We start from the raw sequence: 21,352 nt of genomic DNA on the forward strand, positions 1-21,352 counted from the left end.
TCCATACATGTCACATTCATCTGCTCAATACAATTTGAAATGAGACTTGTCCAACCAGGCAACATGTTTCCAGTCATCAACAGTCCAATGTCAGTGATGATGGTCCCACATGAGGTGTAATGATTTGTGTCATGCAATCATCAAGGGTACATGAGTGGGCCTTCAGCACCAAAAGTCCATATCGAGAATATTTCGTTGAATGGTTCTCATGCTGACAGTTGTTGGTGGCCCAGCACTGAACTTAAGTGCAAGTTTGTGGAAAGGTTGCTCTTCTGTCATGTTGAATGATTCTCTTCAGTTATCATTAGTCCCATACTTGCAGGATCTTCTTCCGGGTGCAGCAATGTCAGAGATTTTATGTTTTACCAGACTCCTGTTATTCATGGTACACTCATGAAATGGTTGTATGGGAAAATCCCCACTTCATCGCTACCTTAGAGGTGCTGTGTCCCATCATTTGTTCTATAACACCAAGTTCACACTCACTTAAATCTTGATAATCTGCCACTGTAGCAGCAGTAACTGACTAACAATTGTGCCGGACACTTGTTGTCTTATATAGGCATTGCCAACCACAGTGCCATATTCTGACTGTTTAAGTGTCTCTGTATTTGAATATGCATGACCATACCAGTTTCTTTGGCATGTCAGTGTATTTCTCATAATGATATTGAACATTCTCTTTCACGAGAAGATAGTACTAAAATTTCAAGAGACATTTCATCTTGGGCTATATCATAATTATATGATAAATATTTTTCTGTCAAATGTTACAAGTGGCAATGTGGCAGTGTGGCAATGGTACTAATCTGTTTGTATACAAGAGCCATCTGCAAAGTTACGACAGTTTAAAACCAAGCAGCATATCAGAACACACCTGTCATCTTAGAAACCTTTCTTTAATAATACTTGGGAAGAAATTTTGGAGAGTGAGTGTGTGTGTGTGTGTGTGTGTGTGTGTGTGTGTGTGTGTGTGTGTGTGTGTGAATCTCTTTATTTTGCCTATTGCGACTCAGCATCCCTTTCTTTAATAATACTTGGGAAGAAATTTTGGAGTGTGTGTGTGTGTGTGTGTGTGTGTGTGTGTGTGTGTGTGTGTGTGTCTGAATCTCTTTATTTTGCCTATTGCGACTCAGCATCTCCGCAATATGGTGAGTAGCAACTTTCCTTCTCTGGTATTGTCACATTCCATCCAGGATTTTCCATTGTTTGAAAGGAAAAGTGAGTGAGATAGCTACGCAGCGAAATACCAAACTCATATTTCGAAGAACAGTGGTTAAAATCACTGTCTTGCTCTGTAGATTTAGATATTCCATGGTTTCTTGGAAAAGGATATGGCCAACTTCCTTCTCCATCCTTCTTCAATCTGAGCTTGTGCTGTTTCTAATGGCTTTCTTTGATTCTGAAATAAATGAGTATTCGAGTACTAGAATATCCTGATTGTCCAGCATCTGTACTTCAAATAACAAATCTTTGGGAGAAAAGAATTCTTATGTAACTTTCTCACAGTCACTGTAAATCATATTCAGTAATTATCTTTCAGTTGATATCTTTCTTATAGGAAGGTTGTAAACATGTCATTTATCTTTTTGAAAAAAAATGATGGGAAAAGGATACATCAAAAGAGATAATCATCATATGCTAACTGGCTGCTTCTTATCTTATGGAATATATTACAGCTAAATATTGATCTGCTCAGGAGAAAATGTTATGTATTTTTGTTGTTCAACTGACATATATATGTCACACTTCCAGATATAATTATTATCTCTTTTTAAAGTAGGCTGGTTCCAATCTAAAATTTGTATCAGTTTGATTCTGCTATTTGATAACTCAAGTTTTGTTATTTTCTTGTCTATCTTTTTCATTTCATAATTATTTTTTGTATTGTGCATTACATTTATCCTGGCCCAAAATTTGGAGTTACTTTTCTCTCCCTCCAATATGTGTGTATACATCCCTCCCTTTTCCTATTGTCCTTATTTATTCAGCTGAATACAGTTTTAGATAGTTTTAAATCTCATATTTTTAACTTCAGCTATATTCTTAACTTTTTAACTGATCTGGTTTAGTTGTCCATGAGTGATGAGTAAATGGATTGGCCTCTGCTGTTGGAAATATCACTAATGTTCTTTCTTTCTATCTCTATTTCAGTTGGTGATCATTTTCTTAGTGTATGTCAAATCTGAAAATAGTAATGTCTTGACATAAATCTCAAGGAGACTTGTGCTCAAGAAATAAGAAAGCTTTCTGTGGATAAACTGAAATATGATATTAATTGATGTGTCTACTGCATGCTTGTCAAAAAATTGTGTTTTGGGATAAGGTTACATGACAAATTTTGGTATAAGTCTGTATGCTGTTATACATATGTCAGCAGCCATGACACTGTTTCAAACTGTTTTGTATGAACATAAGTTTTAAAGCAACCTTTGTTCATAGAAAGCCGATGAAAGTAGGTGACTGAGGTTTCAAAAGGGTGGGGTGAATCTAGTTTGTGAATAGGATTCCAAAAGAATTTGGGTGGGCCTTAGAAGTAGTATAGTTTGCACTTTCCTGAGCTGCAAACAAAAAGAGTTCAGTATTCTTAGTTGTCCACAACTTTCAGTACAGTATTTGTATGGTTTCTCTCCATTGTCACTGCTCTTCTTATTATGCATTGTGAACTTAGCTTTCCTTGTTTCTGCTAATTATTTTTTTTATTTTTTTGTTTGTGGATTACATGCAGAGTGGGATTACTGGTATTACACAACTAAACATGACCTGTTCTTTCCTCAGAATCTTAACAATCATAAATCCTGTATAACTGTATTTCTGGACCAAGACAAACATCCAACCTCATATGGCATTCTGGATTCATCTTTAAGCCAAAGAGTCCAGACATATATATTTTCAATTAACTGTGATCTTGTTTCTATCCAGCCTGTTGTTAAGTATTGTGCTGGTTAAGGTGCAATGTGAACACAGCCCAGGCAAGCAATATAGAACAATTTTATTGAAAAGTACATAAACCAAAATACTCCTATTTTGGAGAAAAGGTAGTCAGTACAATAGTTTGTGAAAGTTTGTGATTGTCTCTGAATTTACACAAGTCTGGACTTAGGCTGAAGGCCATTCTGATGAAACAGTCAAAGTTTGATATTTACTCAGAAGTAGAACAAAACAATGCGGTGTATGTTGATAGCTGATAACAAATTCGTGATTGTCTCCAATGCAGCACCTAAGACCTGTTGATGATGAAGCCAGACCTGGCAGTTTTCTCGGATTGTGGTGACTGGTGCAGCTTGGCATTATGTATAGGAAATGTTCCAATTGAAACTCTGGCTGAAGAACTCTGGGTGGAGATGTCAGATGTCCCAGAGCTCAGTGGACAATTTCCCAGAGCAGCTTTATTCTGCCACAGATATCCAGGTCATGTAGAGATACTAGAGGAATTATTTATGGTTGTGTGACATTGGACTTGATTGAAGCTCTGTTGTCTCTGATGTAAAGCCTTAAAGGCTAGGCCATTGGTACATGACTGCTTTGAGAAGGGTTGCCAGTCTGTAGGGTGTATAGCCTATACACAGCACCTGTCATTATTAACAACACCATTATTGTAATATCTACCACCTCAGTCCTCCATTAGTTTCAGAAATAGCTCCAGCTCAATATCAGTCTTTTTGGCTCATCATCATCATCATCTAGTGATAATACAATGCAATAGAAACTTTATATGTTCTGAAAACATAAGAACTAGTCTACAAGAGCCCTAAGAAGTAAATAATACAGTTATACAGTTTTGGAAGTTTTACGAGAATTTTTCATTCGATTGTGCATATGTAATGCCCATAGAGCTTATCATGAAGTAGTTCCAACAATATCGAATAATGCACAATATACATTATGTTATTATTGTGCCAGGTGGAATGGATGAAAGTAATAAGAGGGCAGGAAGAGAGGGTGGAGGGAAGGGGTGTGTAATTCCTTCAAAGAGTGCCCCCCCCCCCCCCCCAAATCCTGACTCTCAGAAAGGAAAAATATATAGTGTACTCAGAGGTTTTTCTTCCAGTAAAGTGATTTAAAAATCAGTATTACACAGGTTTTTTAACAGAGTAGGAACTGGAACTTTTTTCATTGCTACTTACAATTTGGCATTTGTCTTCCAAAATATTAAAAATATTCTATATCCACAGGTTTGCCCATCCTCTTGCTTAGTAGTGTGAAAGTCTTGCTGAGGCCTTCACAGGCAGATATTATCCTCCAAAACTTCTCCACGAACAGATCTGTAATTCTATAATCACTCTCATAGATCACGCACTCGTCTCCTCTTCATTTCCCAAAATCATTCTGGATTGAAACAAATTAACTGCATTGTTTACCAGGACTTTGACTACGTTTTATCATATTGTGGACTGAGGAATGTCATTTCAAACACTGCTAAAATGATATTCTACCATTCACTCAGTATACTATATCTTCTGGTCCATTCTTATACTGTACCTATTTCCAACCCTTTGTTACATAACTCATATTCCTGTAGAAAATAAAGATGCAGGATATGACCACTTCAGCCCCCAACCACATCCTATGCCAGTCCCATCACAAGCATATCCTACTCTTTGGAAGAAATGAAGTGGTGCCTTGGAGATTAAATTATTGACTTGTGTTGTTTATTGTTTATATTTTTATGACATGATCACACGAGTGTTTCACATAGTTGACAATACAATGGAAACCATGTGCAGCATGTTCCGTTAGTCTGAAAGTGACCACTGGCTGGTCATAACTGGTCATGCCATTGTGAAATGTTCATGTGATTGTGCAGTGAAAAATAAAAGATCTTTCTGCTCTGTCAGAGGCAAGGATACTTACGAAATGCAGTATATCATACACCAACTCTAATGTTACTTCTGCAGAAGCTTTTATGTGGACATGACCACTAGTTGTCTGTGTGAATTAGTTTTATGACTACTGTGAGACTCTGGTCAAGACCAAAGCTGAACACCCAGCACCAGAATAATCTACTGAGCAAAACATGCTTGACCTGTTGCTGCTTCAAACTATACCACCTAGATTCCTGCCCCCTCCCCCACCAACATTAGTCTCTCTTAATTGCAGAGACAGACCTTGTCCTTGCAGCATATCCTTAAATCGCACAGTCCTTTTGCTAACAATCTCCCGTAGCCACCGTTCCCACCCCATCTCTATCCCTGCTCTGTCAATTAATCTGTGCCCACAATCTCTGCTGGCTCTTTTTCCCTTTGATGGGAAAGACTGTGGCTAGACTGTGCCTCATGTTCACGAGCTACATTAATTCTGATGCTCCTTTTTGCGAGTCCATGCATAAAGACTCATTCATTCATGCCGTTTAAAACCAAATCCCATTGATGTAGCAGTTTTTCTGAGAGTTTCTTTGCTAACCTAGATGACTAGTTCTGTGGAATAAAAGCTGTGATGGTTTTTCAAAGATGATATTGTGTTATGTTGTTTATAACATCACAGGAATTGCTGCCTAATACCACACTTATCTATATCAGTAATGAAATATTTATTGTGTAAATTTTTCTTATTCTGCTTTGGGAGAGGTACTTGAATCATGCTTCACTTGACATCACATCCCTCCTTCTGTAATTTGCACACCACTGAATTACTTAACTTTTGGTTATCAACATTTGCTTGCACATTCCTTCACCTTCTCTGTCATCACTATCACATCTTTCTTGTTTTCAAGGCCAGTGAAATTAATGTTATTGACACCAAGTTCTCATGGCTTCCCGTGAAGTCTTTTTTCTGGAATCGCTTTCTCTGCCCATGCTGTGAGATAACAATGCAACTATTTGATAAGTTGTGGCCTTACCTCTGAATGATTTGCGTTCTGCCAGATAGATTTACTTTCCCTCATTAAGCTGTTATTCATGCTGTTTGTTTCAGTTACTTTATTATTTGATGGCTAGTTGTAAGATTTGAGATGAGGCTCTTTGGACCTGCTGAGGGGACCAGTGATAATTGTACTGGATTAAACTGTAAAAGTAAGTCTATTGGCCACATGCAGCTTGATTGAAATTGGTAAGTGAATTCAGCTTTTCAGCCATAATCAGATCTAAAACTGACAGCAGTGACATGTAGGCATGTAGATAGTATGTATGTACTGGCTGAAAAGCTGGAACCAGTTATCAGTTTTAAAAAAGTAGCATGTGACCGAGACATTGACTTTTATAATCTAATTATAAATATCCCTGTTGTTTTCATTTACCTTATGTAACATTAGTTCTGGTGTTTTAATTTTGTTTGCAATGGTTCTGTAGTCAACAGATATATTTTCTCCTATGACTTTCCTTTCTTGGAAAGTCACTGATTTATAACAATGATAGTAATAGTCCTCATGTGCTAATCTGAGGAACCCCTGCATTTTGGATCATAAAGTTTGGGACCTACGCGGTCTCAAGTTTCTGGCTCCATTTGTCAAGCTATGATTGTGTGACGAAGCAAGCTGGGATATTTTTATTTCCTCTCTTGTTTTGCCATCTGCCTCCTTAAAATTCATTTTCTCACTTTTTACTAATTACCATTAACATATGTGAGTATAATCTGAATTTTCATAAAAGAGAAAGGTTGGCCACCTGTTTGAAAGAACATATACCAGATCTAATTTTGTGCTTAGTTTTACGTATGTAGTTGATTTTCTAATTTATTTTGACTGTTTGTAGCTAGTATCTTTCTTTATAGGGTGAAATCAGTAATTGTTTCACAACTTAAATTCTGTTGTTGACTTATAAACAAATATAAATTCTATAATAATTATAAACATTTGGAAGACAAAACACTAGCGTTCTTTAAGTATTTATTTGGCTCTATTCAAAAACATGTTAGCAAATCCAGCCCTTAATTAATTAAAAAGTAACTAACAGTTTTGTAAAAAGTATTGTTTGTGTAATGATATTTGTTAATTTCATGATTTAAACAAATAATTTGGCCTAACTCCTGTAGTAGACAGAACTGTTAAAAAGAACAAATTTTTCATTGTATTCAGTTAATTTAATGAGCTAAGTTTTAATCGTAATTTCTGTAAATTTAACTTCGAACAATGCGTAGTTTCAGTACCTATTATTGTGAGGATATATGAGGTCCCAATTTTTGGACCCAAGACAGTCAGTCCATGGCCGAGTTTCAGATGAGGAACCTGTATTGGTTAGATCAACAACAATGCGTATGTGAAATAAGTGTAAGACAAGTAGGCTATGTTAAAACAATGACAGTGTCTGTTCCATACATACCTTTTTATTCTTGAAGAAATGTGTACTATGTGGTTAGGCTTTTGCTGCGTGTAGATGTTCAACAGTAAACTACTGTAGCAGTATGCGGCTGTTTGCCTGCAACCTATTAGTAAGGCTTATCAAAAGTTAAACAATAGTGCACTGGCCATATAACTATGTATTATTGTGGGGGGGGGGGGGGGGGGGTTGTGAATTGTGGAAGTAAATTACTGTGAAATGCAAGTGTGCACCTGTCAGTACATTATTTAAGTAGTCAGTGTTGCACTTCCACACTCCATTTTTCAGCCAGTATCACAACACAGTCAAGGACAACAAACAAAGAAATAAAAGTGGATGAACTGTCACAATTGGTACCATTCATTTGCTACTTCTTTATTCCTTATGCGCCTAGCTTCTTTTGTAGAATTTCTTTTCACCTGTGTCAGAGGCCTTGGGTAAATCTAAAAACATGACTGCTGCAGTCTTAGTTGTGTGGTGCATCAAATACCCATTCTGTGAACTCTGTGATGACTCACTACCAAATGCACTGAGGAGGTTACAGAGATTCAAATAATTCATTAACAGAGGAATCATAATTGATTTGATTGTTTTTGGTAATGGTGATAGCAGAAAGACAGGCATGTGGGTTTCTGCATCCTCTGTTTTACCTTTCTTTAGTAGAGAAAAGACTCTTGGCATTTCAACTTTGTTTCTGACTTTATAGTTTCTAGTAATTCTACTGTTTTCCTGGCTTTATGTTTTGTGGTGGGTAACAAAAACATTATGTTTATTGCATTTATTTATTTTTTGTATAGAAGATACATTTGGTTTTAGAATTTGTATTGTACTTCTAAGCAAAACAGAGAAAAGATTCACTCAAAAAATTTGCTTGTTCTTGTTGATCCACAACAATATAAATATTTGCTGTGATCAGCAAGTGATGAAATGTAATCATGCATGACAGCTATATGATTACTGAACACTTTTTACTGTGTTGGCTGAAGGAAATGGCAGGGAAAGAGCAGAAGTTAATGTGGCATTGCTTGTAGTTCTCTGTAGGCAGTTCACTGACTGGCTGCACTGAGAGTCAACAGAATTGTTGCATATGATCCATTACCTACTGGAGCTGCAGTTGTTACTGCAGTACCATGTGTTTTTATTGGTATTTTTCCTATTTCATTATGAATTTGAGGGAATATCAAATGCTCTGTTAATTACAGGTGGGAATGTTTCTTAATCCCTGTTAACACTACTACATCATGTAAACAGTTTTTATTAGAACTCTTTATTTGAAATCATATTGGTGGAGACACTGCCTAAACATGAACAGTAACTGCCTTAGTCCAATTGAATCTTATTCTCTGTTGTAATCAGTCAAGGCAACAAAATGCAGAGTCCAGTTCATATTCATTCTTATACATTTTACATTAAAGTGTTTGTAACTGTGACACAGAGTGAAGAACAACTGCTTTGACAGAACTGGGTTTCTTTTTCATCTCACCTTTGAACCACAGGGACAACTAACTGAATGTGCCATCAGTGGCAATGACTATGGGCACACTGGTTATGGTTTCCAAATAACATAGATGTTCTGAGATTTATAGCAGGCCACCTGAATGCTCTGTATCTGCCTGTGACAACAACATTGTTAATAATGATATAGTGCTTTTTATCATTGTATTTGAAATATCATTGCTTCTTTAATGATAAATCAGTCCTCTCCTGCAATTTTTGTTCATTCATTAACAACAGGTACCAATGGCTGTTAAAGTTTGAAAACATTTATGTTCTTGAATACACATTTAAGAAAAATTAATGCTGGTCATTTGTGTCTTGTGGTTGTCAGTTGAAAATACAGTGAGAGAAATTAGCTTGCAGTATGGTGCAATCCATTTTATGTATTTACCTAGGCAATTTTACACAATCTGAGAAACAAAAATTATTTATCTTTAATTGTATCCTGAATATTAGAACAAAATTAGTTGAAGAAAACAAGTATAAAGACTTACAATGTATTTGATCAATGAAGAGCAAGCTGTGACACCTGATAAAGAGTGTTAGTGGATGCAAAACAATACTCTCTCATTATGCTCAACAAACACTGAAGATAAAATGGAAAACTGTAGAGTTAATGTGATACAAGTGACAAAAACTGAAATAAGTTAGGAATAGCTGGTTTCTGCAATGACAGTCTGATTCATGCTGCACAAACTGAAAATCTTCAGGCACATGAGAAATACTATGAAGGCATGAACATGTTGCATGAAATTATTTGGTTATATGTCATGGAATAACAATATTGGGTAATAATTGTGTGGTTGAATAGGTTGTTCTTTGGCTTGAGTTGAACAATGTATCTTGTTTATAGATGAAGTGTCTTTGATTGCTTAATTTTGGCCATTAAATGTGAATATGGCTCTGGGACAATGTGCCTCAAGCAGCTGATATGATTCTCTCTAAAAATAATGTCATCTTCAAGGTGACCAACACTACTGCCTCTCTTCAGCTATGCTTAGATGAGCATGTGGACAGTCACATACCCTGACCTGCCAAGTCGTCTGACACAAATGTTATCAAACATGTGTGGTCAGTTTTACCACAGTTTACACCAGGTTACCTCTCCATCAGTGGTACCCTAGTAGGACTGAATACCAGTCTGTATTACTATAAGGGTCATCCAGAATATAAAGACTGTTTAGTTATACAAAATGCAAAACACATTATTTATTGAAAATGACACTTCTCCTGCGCACAAGAAGTTTCTTTCACTTCCTACATTTAAACATTCATTGAATCTAATCATGAGCTTCAGAATCCCTATGTTATACTCTTCTGATGACAGTTCATTAAGCCAGGTGCTCAATGCATTCTCCACCTCTTCATCACTCACAAAATATTCACCAACCAAAAACTCTTTCAGCTTTGGGAGAAGGTGCAAAGTCTGGACTATGTGGTAGATGATAAAAATTTGCCTTTTTGCTTGATCCAGCAGTTATTGAGTTGGATTAGTAGTGTGAGGATGGATGTTGACATGAAGAAGTGTAGTGCTTCCCGAAAGCATTCCTCATCTGCTGTTTTGGATGCCTTATTGTAGTTTTCTTAGAATCTCACAATAATGATTTGAATTGATTGTAGTGCCTTTTGGCACAAAATCCACCAAAAGAACACCTGTAGATCCCTAAAGATGTTTGCCACAACCTTTCCTGGTGACAGAGTCTGTGTGAAATTTACCAGTTTTTTTTTAAAATGATGAGGGATGATGTCACTCAACAGATGGGTGCTTGCTCTCTGAGGCCTCATCACCAGTCACAGTTTCACCAAGCTTAGAATAATCAGTGTCTGAAAATACAAAATGCATAATTTCAGTGAGAGCTATATGCCTGTCTATCAGGATTCTGTTGTTCACTGCAGTCTTCAGGTTTAATGTGATGAGCAATAGGCATCCAGGACTAGTTTCATTGTGCACATTTGTTCACCCATTATTGAACATTTCACATCATTTTCTCAAGTTTCTTTTGTTCTTTGTGTTATCATCATATGGTGCTTTCAGTTGCCATTAAATATCTCCCAATTTTGCCTTTTGAGCATTCATAAATTGAGTAACCCCCCTTACCTCATTGTTGGTGGGATTTTCAGTCATGCAGCTGATTTTGACCACACACAAATTGCACAAGGGCCACTTATTACAGCCTCCACAGCATTATGAGTGCCGTTGTTATAGAAGCCAGTTCAGTCTGAAAAGCGAAAAAGGAATGTTTTTTGTGGTAAAAATATGAGTGGTGTTTTGTTTAATGCAGTGACCACCTGGCTGAATAAACTGGTGGCAGAAGAGTATAACATGGGAGTTCTGAAGCTCATGACCAGATACAACAAATGTTTCAATGTAGGAAGTGACTTGCTTCATATATGTAGAAAAATTGTTTTTTTCCCTATAAAGATTTTCTTTTTTCATTTTATGTAACTAAAGGGTTTTTATTTTCTGGAAGACCTCAAAATTAATAATATTTTCTCAAAGTTATTGTCAGTTGCCACAGTACACCATGTTAGGGTTTCTTCCTGTTGTCCTTGAGCTGCTGGCTGTCCTCTGCAAAGAAATGCTGCAACTTTGGTCTCACAGAGCACTAGGATTTTGGTATTCACCAGCTTGTTATCATGTTCATGCTACTAGTCTGCCATGCAAAACAATGGTCCTTTTCCAGACATAGATTTGTTTCCATGTGACATTCAGTGAACTTGTTTGTATATGGATATCTAATATAAACTTTCACAGACCTACAAGTAGACAATAGACAGTTTATTATGCCAACAAGAGTTGTGAGTTTTGCAGTTGACTATATTATTTGCAACTCATTGAGCATTGTAAAGTGTCATTGTATTATGTTTACAATAAATTTTTTCTTGTTACTTATGTACTTGGGAGTGAATTCTTCTTTATTGAGCTCTAGTCCATAAACTTTGCATTGCCCTCTATATAGAAAAATGTTTTTCACTAAGCATCTCTCTGTCTATAGCTCTGTGCTGTATTTTACACATATTATGGAGAAATCACTGTTTCTTTAGAAATTTTTTAAAACATAATGTGTACCATCTAGGGTCCCACTAATCATGATTACATACAGGGGATCCAATGGAGAGGTTCCTGTTTTCAAAATTAAGTATTTTAAAGACTAGGATCGACAGATGATTGTAACAAAAAGTATGTTTATGGAGAAACATTGAAAAAAAATTGTAGAGAAATTATACAAAAGTTTCAGAATAGTTCAACAAGCTGCTAACAGATGGCACTGTACATTGTGCAGCTCTTACAGTATCAGTAGGCAAAATCAAAACCTGTCCCCTGCAAGCAGTCTTTGCAATCTTATCACAGTCTTTTTAAATGTTCACCACTTGCAGTATGGAGGTGGTGCAAATGAACAATGAAATTTTCCATCACATCTTGTCAAGTCTCAACTGAAATGAGTTCAAATGCCACAGAGATAATCAATTCAAGCTCACCCAGCTTGGTGGTATGGTTCTGGTAGAGAGTGTCATTCAAAGAAGTAACAAGGAGTTGGATTGGGTGAATATTTAGGCCAATCAATCCCTGTACCAGTAAATTTGCAGTACAAGAACATTATCCCCAAAGCATTCATCAAGAAAGCAAAACACCTGTCCGGTGCCATTTGATCTGGTCCCATCTTGCCTGGTCGATCCTCCAAAGCTAGTTGCGTGGCTAGAGGTTGTTCAAACACTGCGATGTAACAACCAATAGTGATCATTTCTCACATGAAAAAATGCCAATAGTGTCTCTGGTGCCCACTCAAACCCAAACAGTAACTGGGAGAACACTATGGTTTTGCTTCACACAAAAGGGAATTTTCAGAATCCCAAAATCACCATTCTGTTTATTCTTGACTCCACTGAAGATGATGTGTGCCTCATTGGTGGAATGGATGCAGTGACCATCAAATCCTTCATTATCAATAATTGTGAGAATCCTGTTTGTGAAGTTAGCCCTCTGTCATACAACTCATACAGGCTGGCGGCCTTGGATTTTGAATGGAAATGTGTGTAGGTTCTTTCTAAGTATTTTCTGTGTATTGGAACACTTCAGACTGGCCTCTGCTGTAATTCTTTGGACAGATATCCTTAGATTCTGTTGAATAATTCCAGAAACCATGTTGACATTTTGAGGAGTAAATACAGTTGGCCTGGGGCCAACATTGCCCTCTAGCCACAATGCCTGTCCATAGGAATTTGGCAAAGAGTTTGGAAATAATTTTCATATCAGGTCCCTTTTTGAAAACTAAATCATTGTTTAAAACTGTCCCTTGTTGCTGTAGGACAGTTACACCTGTGGTATACCAATACAGAAAAACATGTTGTTCAATGGAATACTGATTTCAATCTCTTCCTTGAGTATGCTAACCTCCGTTCACCGTAAGTTGCATTGCATTATTTATAGGGTCTATGTATTGTGAATATAGTGCTGTATGTTAGCAGTTTTGTTAACTATTTGAAAACTTCTGTATAAAATTTGTGCGTTTTTCACAGTAAACATATTGTTTGTTGCTCTTGGAATTGATCTTAGTTTTAGAGATATTAAATTTTGAAATTTGGGACTCCTCACTGGGCTCCCTGTAACTACCCAATGTATGGCATCTTGTTCTTTGAAAGGTGAGTCACAGTCTTTCCTCGTGCTCCTGCCCAGACGAAAAATGTTTCGAATTCCTCTATGAGATATGACATAACTACTTCTTTGTCTAACTTACTGAATGTGCAAATTTTCTTTCTTGATTTGGCTGCTCTTAGTAAGTGCCAGAGAGATTGGTATTTGTAACCAACTAAATGATCTTCCAATGACTTCAAAGAGCAGTTCAGAAACTGTAATATTTGCTGATGTCACAAGCATACTAATTCAGTCTTAGCAGGAGCAGCTCAGGTGATAGATGTACAGGCCTACAAGTGGTTCATAGCTAACAGTTAAGCCTTAATCCCACAAAAACTCATTTTACACAATTTCGAACAAGCAATAGTGACCTAGCACCAGATGTACACATTAATGAATGTGTATGAATTTGGATGAAGTGCATTGTGCAGAATTACTTAGGATCAAGCTGAATTACAGCTTAACTTGGAGTTAACACAGGGATAAAAGAATCTGAAGCTCATTTGAGTTTTTTATGGCCTTAGAAGCATCTCTCAGTGTGTTGACTTATTTTTCATGTATTCATTCCCTGGGATCATACAGAAGCTTTGTAAGGAGCTTGGAATTCTTGCCTTCACTTCCCAATATATTTATCCTTTAAGGTTTTTGTTGCTAGTAATAAAAATCAGCCTCAACTGTATGGTGAAATATAGAAATTCCATAATATAAGACACAAAAATAATTTCCATGTAGATTTTGCTTCCTTGTCTAGGGTTCAGAATGGAATTATGTACTCTGGTAGTAAGGTAATCAAAAAGCTCCCATCTAACATAAAGCAAGAAACTGGAATCCCTGTCAGTTCAAAAGAAAAGTAAAAACTTATGTCAGTAGGAGCTGTTTCTACAAATTATCTGAATTTATGGATTCAGGTATTGAAAAGTTCTGTTAGTTACATGGCAAATAAGATTCAGTATTTATTGATGTAAAAACATTTTCTTTGAAAAATATCGCTGTAATAAGGTAAATAAAATTTATCACAAAATCTGTTAATTTTGCTTTTGACAAGCTTTCAGTATCTATTCTCACATGAGCTCCACTACTTTTTCGGAGACTTTGTGACTTTACTGAGATGGAGTCCATTTCTGTGAATACTAATACTTAGTAGCCTCCTATGGTTACCATTACTTGGAATGTATTGAGAGTTAGAAAGAACCTTTTGTGCACACCACACAATCTCCATGATCAAGGATGGATACCTCATTCCTCTCTAGCACTTCCTGTAATGATGAAAGAATAAACTCAGACCTCAGAAGACAAGCATCATTCAGTCCAATGTGCACCACAATTTGCAGTATGTTGTACCTTTTTCTCCCAGTGATTGCTAGAATAGCTTCTTCAACACTCTGAATGAGACCTTGAAGCATACACACAAGGTGCACAGTGTGATCATGCACATCCTTTGCTGCCGTTTTCCTAAGGGGTAAGATTATTATTGTATATTTAAATTTATGATGAGTAACAGCTCCCTACTCTGTATCAGAATGAAAGTTTCACTCTGCAGCTGAGTTTGCACTGACTCAGTTCAGTTCAGTTCAATATCTTTATTCATCTGTTAACAATGTACATTGTATAATGTAGTTCATTACAATATAATTTCTTATATTCAATTTGTTTCAAAAACTTGGATAATAAATACAAATATTTTATATCAGTATATATAAATAATATCACTTTTACATATTCAGATATTCTTCAATGTTATAAAAACTTTGTGTTAGTAAAAATTGTTTAAGATCTACCTTGAATTTACGAAATTCTTTAATTTTCTTTATTGTACAAGGCAATGCACTAAAAAGTATCTTGGGCTGGTAGTTTACACTTTTTTAGTAGAGCACTCCTTTGTGGGTGTCTCTATGAAAATCATCTCTGTTCCTTGTTTCATGGTTATGAACCTGATTATTTAATATTGAAAATTCCTGGTGAGTTTTCAGAAAACATACACATTCACAGATGAATAAGCTAGGAAGAATCATTATTTGAAATTCTTTAAATATTTTCGTGCATGACACTCTGCTGGGAACCCCTTCCATTATTCTACTACTCCTTTTCTGAACTTTGAAAGCTTGTTTTGCCATACCTGTATTTCCTCAGAAGATCACATCATATTTAAGCAAACTGTTCATATAAGCATAATAGGCACACAGCAATGATTCAGTGTTGCAACATTCCCGTAGAATTCTTAACACATAACAGCATTTACTTAGTTTTTTACTCAAAACTTCTAGATGCTTTTCCTTTCTCAAGTGCTCATCCACCAATATAACTAGGAATTTTGTGTGGTGTTTGTGCAATAAAGCTTCCTGGCAGGTTAAACTGTGTGCCGGGCTGAGACTCAATCTCTGTATATTTGACTGTCGTGGGCAAATGCTCTACTGACTGAGCTACCCCAGAATGGCTCATGATCTCTCACAGCACTATTTCCACCAGTACTTCACCTCCTGTCTTTCAAAGTTTCCATAAGCTCTCCTGTGAAACTTGCAGGAATAGCTCTGCTGGAAGAAAGGGAATGGCAGAGACATGGCTTAGCCACAGATTGGGGGAATGCTTGTCCTACAAGTTTTGCAGGAGAGCTTCTGTGAAATTTGGAAGGTAGAATTTGAGATAGTGATAGAAGCAGAGCTGCGAGGACAGCTCGTGAGTTGTGCTTGGGTAGTTGGTAGAGAAGTTGCCTGCAAAAGGTGAAGGTCCTGAGTTCAAGTCTTAGTCTGGCACACAGTTTTAACCTGCCACGAAGTTCCACTTCAGAATGAAAATTTCATTCTTGAAACATCCCCCAGGCTGTGGTAAGCCATATATCTACAATATCCTTTCTTCTAGGTGCACTAATCCTGCAAGTTTCGCAGGAGAGCTTCTCTGAAACTGGGAAGGTAGGAGATGAGAGCTTGGCAGAAGAAGAGCTGTGAGGATGGGTTGTAACTCCCTACATAAGATCCAGCAGCCTGATCAACAGGTGAAGTGGTGTTACTGGCTTAGTTGAGTTGCAGTGGAAGGCAGCACATTGAAATTGCTGGTTAGTGGATGAGTGTAATTGTCTTCTCCTGCACAGTGCCTTGTGATGTACCGTGGACATTCCACTGACACTCATGTGGACAAGTGTTGATGGATTAATTCCTGGAGAGGAAACAGTAACCACTGGAGAGGATAGTACTCTAGGTACCTTTGCTAACGCTGGTACATGTCATCTAGTGTGGTGCCCAACATACACATTGGATGCAACTTTCTGTTGCTTGACATCAGTCTGAGCACTTTTCTGATCAACTGTCTGTAATAACTGCTGCTGTTGACAAAGACAAAAAGCTCAGCATTTTACTCTAACTTGTTGTAGCAACATAAGGTATTTGTTTAAAAAAAATTCTTAACTGTAAGACTACTGGTTGAAACTGCCTGTGGAAATAATGAATGAGTTGTAGGTATCCACTGTAAGGTTACTTACTGCTGTGGAACTGGCTAAATGTTGTCAAATAGAGCATTAATCAAGATTATTTTCCTGTTTCTAGTGTTGTTGTAAATATTCAAGTATGTGATGTTAATAAATTGTTGAAAACTGTGCAATTATACTCTCATGTATGAGTGCCAAAGAGCAAATTAAAAGTTATTAGCCAAATTAGCATTTCATTTTCACCATAACATTTAATTTTTTTAAGATTTCAGAGACAAATTACACAACCAGGATTAATTTCTGCAGAAGATCTACCTCTTGCATATTCTTTCCTCGAGTGGTATTCCAAATTTGAACAATCGATTGATGGTTCTGATAGCTGGTTCCAAACATCTGGAAAGGGTCTCACAGAGTACTGGGAATGTGAAGGAAATCCGCTTTGGGCCTGGAAACATGGAGGCTACAGAAACATTTTGGATGTTTTGATGGTTAGTGTTTGCTATTAAAACTGTTAATCCATTGCAATACAACTTGACTTAATGTTCCATGTATTTCTTATTATTTAGAGCACTTTCCTCTGAATATCATGGTTGGTTAGATTATGTTCCATGTGTCATCTGCATGCTAAATTGTAATAAAAAAAGGAGAGAGAGAGAGAGAGAGAGAGAGAGAGAGGAAAAGAAGACATTTACAAGTGAGTCAGTAATTTCTGTCATCATCTTTTACATATTATGGTAATAGAAATGCTTCCGTGGAAAAGAAGGAGTTGTCAAGGGGAAACTTTTTCAATGTATTTTCAAATTTTACTTTTCTTGTGCATCAGATGCTTTGTATCATTGGGTAAATGATCAAAACTTTTGGTTCCAGCATTGTGACTCCTTTCTGTGCTAAAGACAACCTTAATGTGGTGTAATGAAAACCATGTTTTTCTTCTCATTTTGTAATTATGTAGGAGGTGCATCCAGATAGTAAGTTTATAAATGTTGTTTCCTTTAAAGCAGACAATTTAGCGGGGAAAATTGTGCATGTGCAACAGATTTATGATGTGACAATCATATACAGGCTGGACGGGTCCCACCTGCAGAACCAGAACAGCAGTGCCTGGAAATGGTGTCTCTTATTCCTTCTCCTGCTACCTGCGAGGTTTCATCAGTAATAAGGTTCCTTAATGCACAAAACCTAATGCCATCGAAATTCAGTGTCGGCTCTGTCAGGTGTATGGGCAGGACACCATGAGCAAATGGACAGTGTGTCGCTGTTGTAGGCTTTTTCCAAAGGTTGTCAAAGTGTACATGGTGAAGAGTGTAGTGGGTGACCACCCCTCACCAATGATCACCTGGTTGAGCTGATATGGCAGCACATCCTGGAGAACTGTCACTTCACAATTACAGAGCTCAGCAGCATTTTCTGCAGATCCTTTTGCATGAAATGGTCACTGAACACCTGCTGTTCAAGAAATTGTGTGTCACATGCTGGGTCAATTCACAGGAGCAGACTTCTATGACACAGGAATGTAAAAGTTGATCCCACAGTATGACAAATGTCTCAGTTCTTTTGGTGACTATGTCAAAAAATACCATAAACACTGCTGTACCTGTTGCCAATAAAGTTTTTCATGTAACTATGCTGTCTTTGTTTTAAAATGTAGGGAAACTTATTTTCTGGATGCACCTCATACAAAATTGTTCCTTTTGAACTACAGTGGATATTTTTGAAACAACTTCATGGAGGGATAAATATATTGTGGAACAGAAGTCAAAATGCCTGACACCTTAAACAGATGTCTGCAAGATATTATAGCAGAGAGGTTCAAATTATTTGTACATACATAAATGTTGTTATAGTCATGTGCATACAATGCTCATCCATGTATCTGTTGCCTTGTGTTCTGCATTTGGATGTATCTTATTTGCTGTTTTTGTTTATTGAGTCTGTCGTATTTAGTGTATAACATATAACCAGTCACCCATTGCAGCAAACAGACCCCGTAGCCACAGCTTAAGGCTTGTTTTCAGAATGAATCTTCTGCTCTGCAGCAGAAATTGCATTATTTAGAAATTTCTTCTCAGATTATAACTGTGTGCAAGCTTAGAACTCCAACCCATGCACTGCAATCAAAGTGTTCCCTGTTTTGAAACTTTCTGGTTGTTTAAAGCTTTGTTCAACATATGCAGGAGGACATTAGAGAAGATTAAAGTGAATGAGAGAGACACTGGCAGAATTAAATTTTGAGGGTCATGCCTGGATAGGTCAGTTGTTAAGAGTACTTGTTTTCACAATAGGATCCAATTGCATCACACAGCTGTAATCTATCAATGAAGCAGTATGCACTCAACTGCAGACAGAAAGATTCAGTCAGTAAACAGCTCTTAGACTGTGTCCAAGATATTTCTCTGTAATATCATTTTCTGCAGCCATGTTAGACTGGTGAAGTGTACAGTACAGCTTCTGTAAAGGTTGAAAAGTATGAGAAAAACCTTGGCAGTATTAAGCGTAGAAGGCAGATCATGAGTTGTGAATTAATAGCTGCCAGTAAAAGCAGTGTTCAAAAAATGTGACATTAATGGCGCAGGTTCCAGTCTGACACATAGTTTTAATTATGTGGAAGTTTCATTTAATCGATTCTACATAATGTTCCCTTATGTTCAACACCACTAGCTGTGAAATTCCCCTCCCCCCCTCAAGAGGCAGAATTAGTCCTGTTCACAGATTATATAAGCATTGCTAAGAAGCTAAGCAAAGAAACATCAACAGAGAAATGGTGAATGATATTTTTGTGAAAGTTATTGAATGGTTTTGCACAAATGGGCTAGCTTTAAACTTTGAAAAATGCTGTAGAGCAACAATAAATAATAAACAACATAGAAAGTTGTAAGTGCTTAGGTTTTCACACTGATGAAAACTTAAATTGGATAAATCATACAGCAGACCTAAATGTTCAGCTTCACCTACTTTTGCCATAAGGACAATTGCCAACTTTGGGGATATAGAAGTCAGTAAGTCAACATATTTTGAATATTTCCATTCATTGATGACTTATGGAATGGTATTCTGGGATAACTCCTCGATTAGGCAAAAGGTGTTCATTGCACAAAAGAAAGTAGTTAGGATTATGTGTGGATTTCACACATGGTAGGCCTGCATGTTGCATGTGTATCTTTAAACAGATGGGAATATTAACCACACACCCACAGGTCAGCATACTCCACTTCCAAATGTTGTTATCAATAACCTATCCAAGTTTGAGAATAACAGAGATATTCAGAAGTACAAATGCTAGGAAAAATGATCTGCATTACCCTTTAATGTATATAAATTTGGCACAGAAAGGGGTGAAAAATGCAGTTATAAATCACTTTGATGCTCTTCCCACTGAAATAAAATGCCGACATATAGCAGACGTGTTTTCAAATGCAGTTTAAAGAAGTTTATCCTTAATAACTTCTTTTACAGTGTAGAGGAATTCTTCAGTAGAGATGATTAGTCATTAAAAACCTGTAATAACCAGCATATAGCAAAATAAATATTACTTTTTTTGGTTGTGTGTAAGTCTTCTACATTTGTTGTGTTGACACATTCCACATCATAACTTTTATTGTGAATTTGATCTGTGGAACAAGCTGTTAACTACTTTAAGAATGAAAACATGCATCACACTGGTGTAATATTCATGTGTATTTCATTCATAATGTATAAAATATTCTACCAAGAACTGATGAAACAGTCAATCATTGCAGATACTAACTTACTAACTAACTAACCAACTGCCATCTCTTCCACAGGTAAAGCCTTAATTTTTCGAATCTCGTATAGTCCTAGCATTTCATTGTTGACCCTCCTGTCATGTCCTCATGTTCTGTCTTCCTGGACCAAAGCTGCTGATCAACCTTCTCACTTATTCCTAATCATTAATTAACCTTGTAATATTTCCATACCCTTTGCTCCATAATACAATTTTATTATCTGTACCTGAAAATATCCTCATGAGATAGGTGTAGGAAAAAAATAGTATGTTTGAATCATTGGTAACTATTCAGTCAGAATGTCTATAGACTACACAGGAAGTGAAATAGGGTAAATGTGAATAAAGAAACATCACATGCAAGAAGTTTATATATATATTAAAAACAGAGATTCCAAGACTTACCAAGCGGGAAAGCGCCGGTAGATAGGCACAATGAATAAAACACACAAACACACACACAGAATTTCGAGCTTTCGCAACCGGCGGGTACTTCGTCAGGAAAGAGGGAAGGAAAAGGAAAGATGAAAGGATGTGGGTTTTAAGGGAGAGGGTAAGGAGGCATTCCAATCCCTGGAGCGGAAAGACTTACCTTAAGGGGAAAAAAGGATACATATATACTCGCGCACACACACATACACGCATATCTATCCATACATATACAGACACAAGCCTTTAAATATGTCTGCTTGTCTCTGTATATGTATGGATGGATGTGTGTGTGTGTGTGTGTGTGTGTGTGTGTGTGTGTGTGTGTGTGTGTACATATACAAAATACATATACATATACAGAGACAAGCAGACATATT

At 36.8% G+C, this 21,352-nt stretch overlaps 1 protein-coding gene across 3 annotated transcripts in view; it reads left to right on the forward strand.

Annotated features, from left to right (window-relative positions):
* LOC126358481 (spermine oxidase-like) overlaps positions 1-21,352 on the forward strand; it is a 165,445-nt gene that overhangs the window by 79,802 nt on the left and 64,291 nt on the right. For all 3 annotated transcript variants that reach the window (XM_050007553.1, XM_050007554.1, XM_050007555.1), the window contains exon 4: positions 17,067-17,289. In XM_050007553.1, the coding sequence (XP_049863510.1) occupies positions 17,067-17,289 (223 nt within the window). The remainder of the gene's footprint in view (positions 1-17,066; positions 17,290-21,352) is intronic.

Source organism: Schistocerca gregaria, chromosome 1 (assembly GCF_023897955.1).
Source record: "Schistocerca gregaria isolate iqSchGreg1 chromosome 1, iqSchGreg1.2, whole genome shotgun sequence".
Lineage (NCBI taxonomy): Eukaryota > Metazoa > Arthropoda > Insecta > Orthoptera > Acrididae > Schistocerca > Schistocerca gregaria.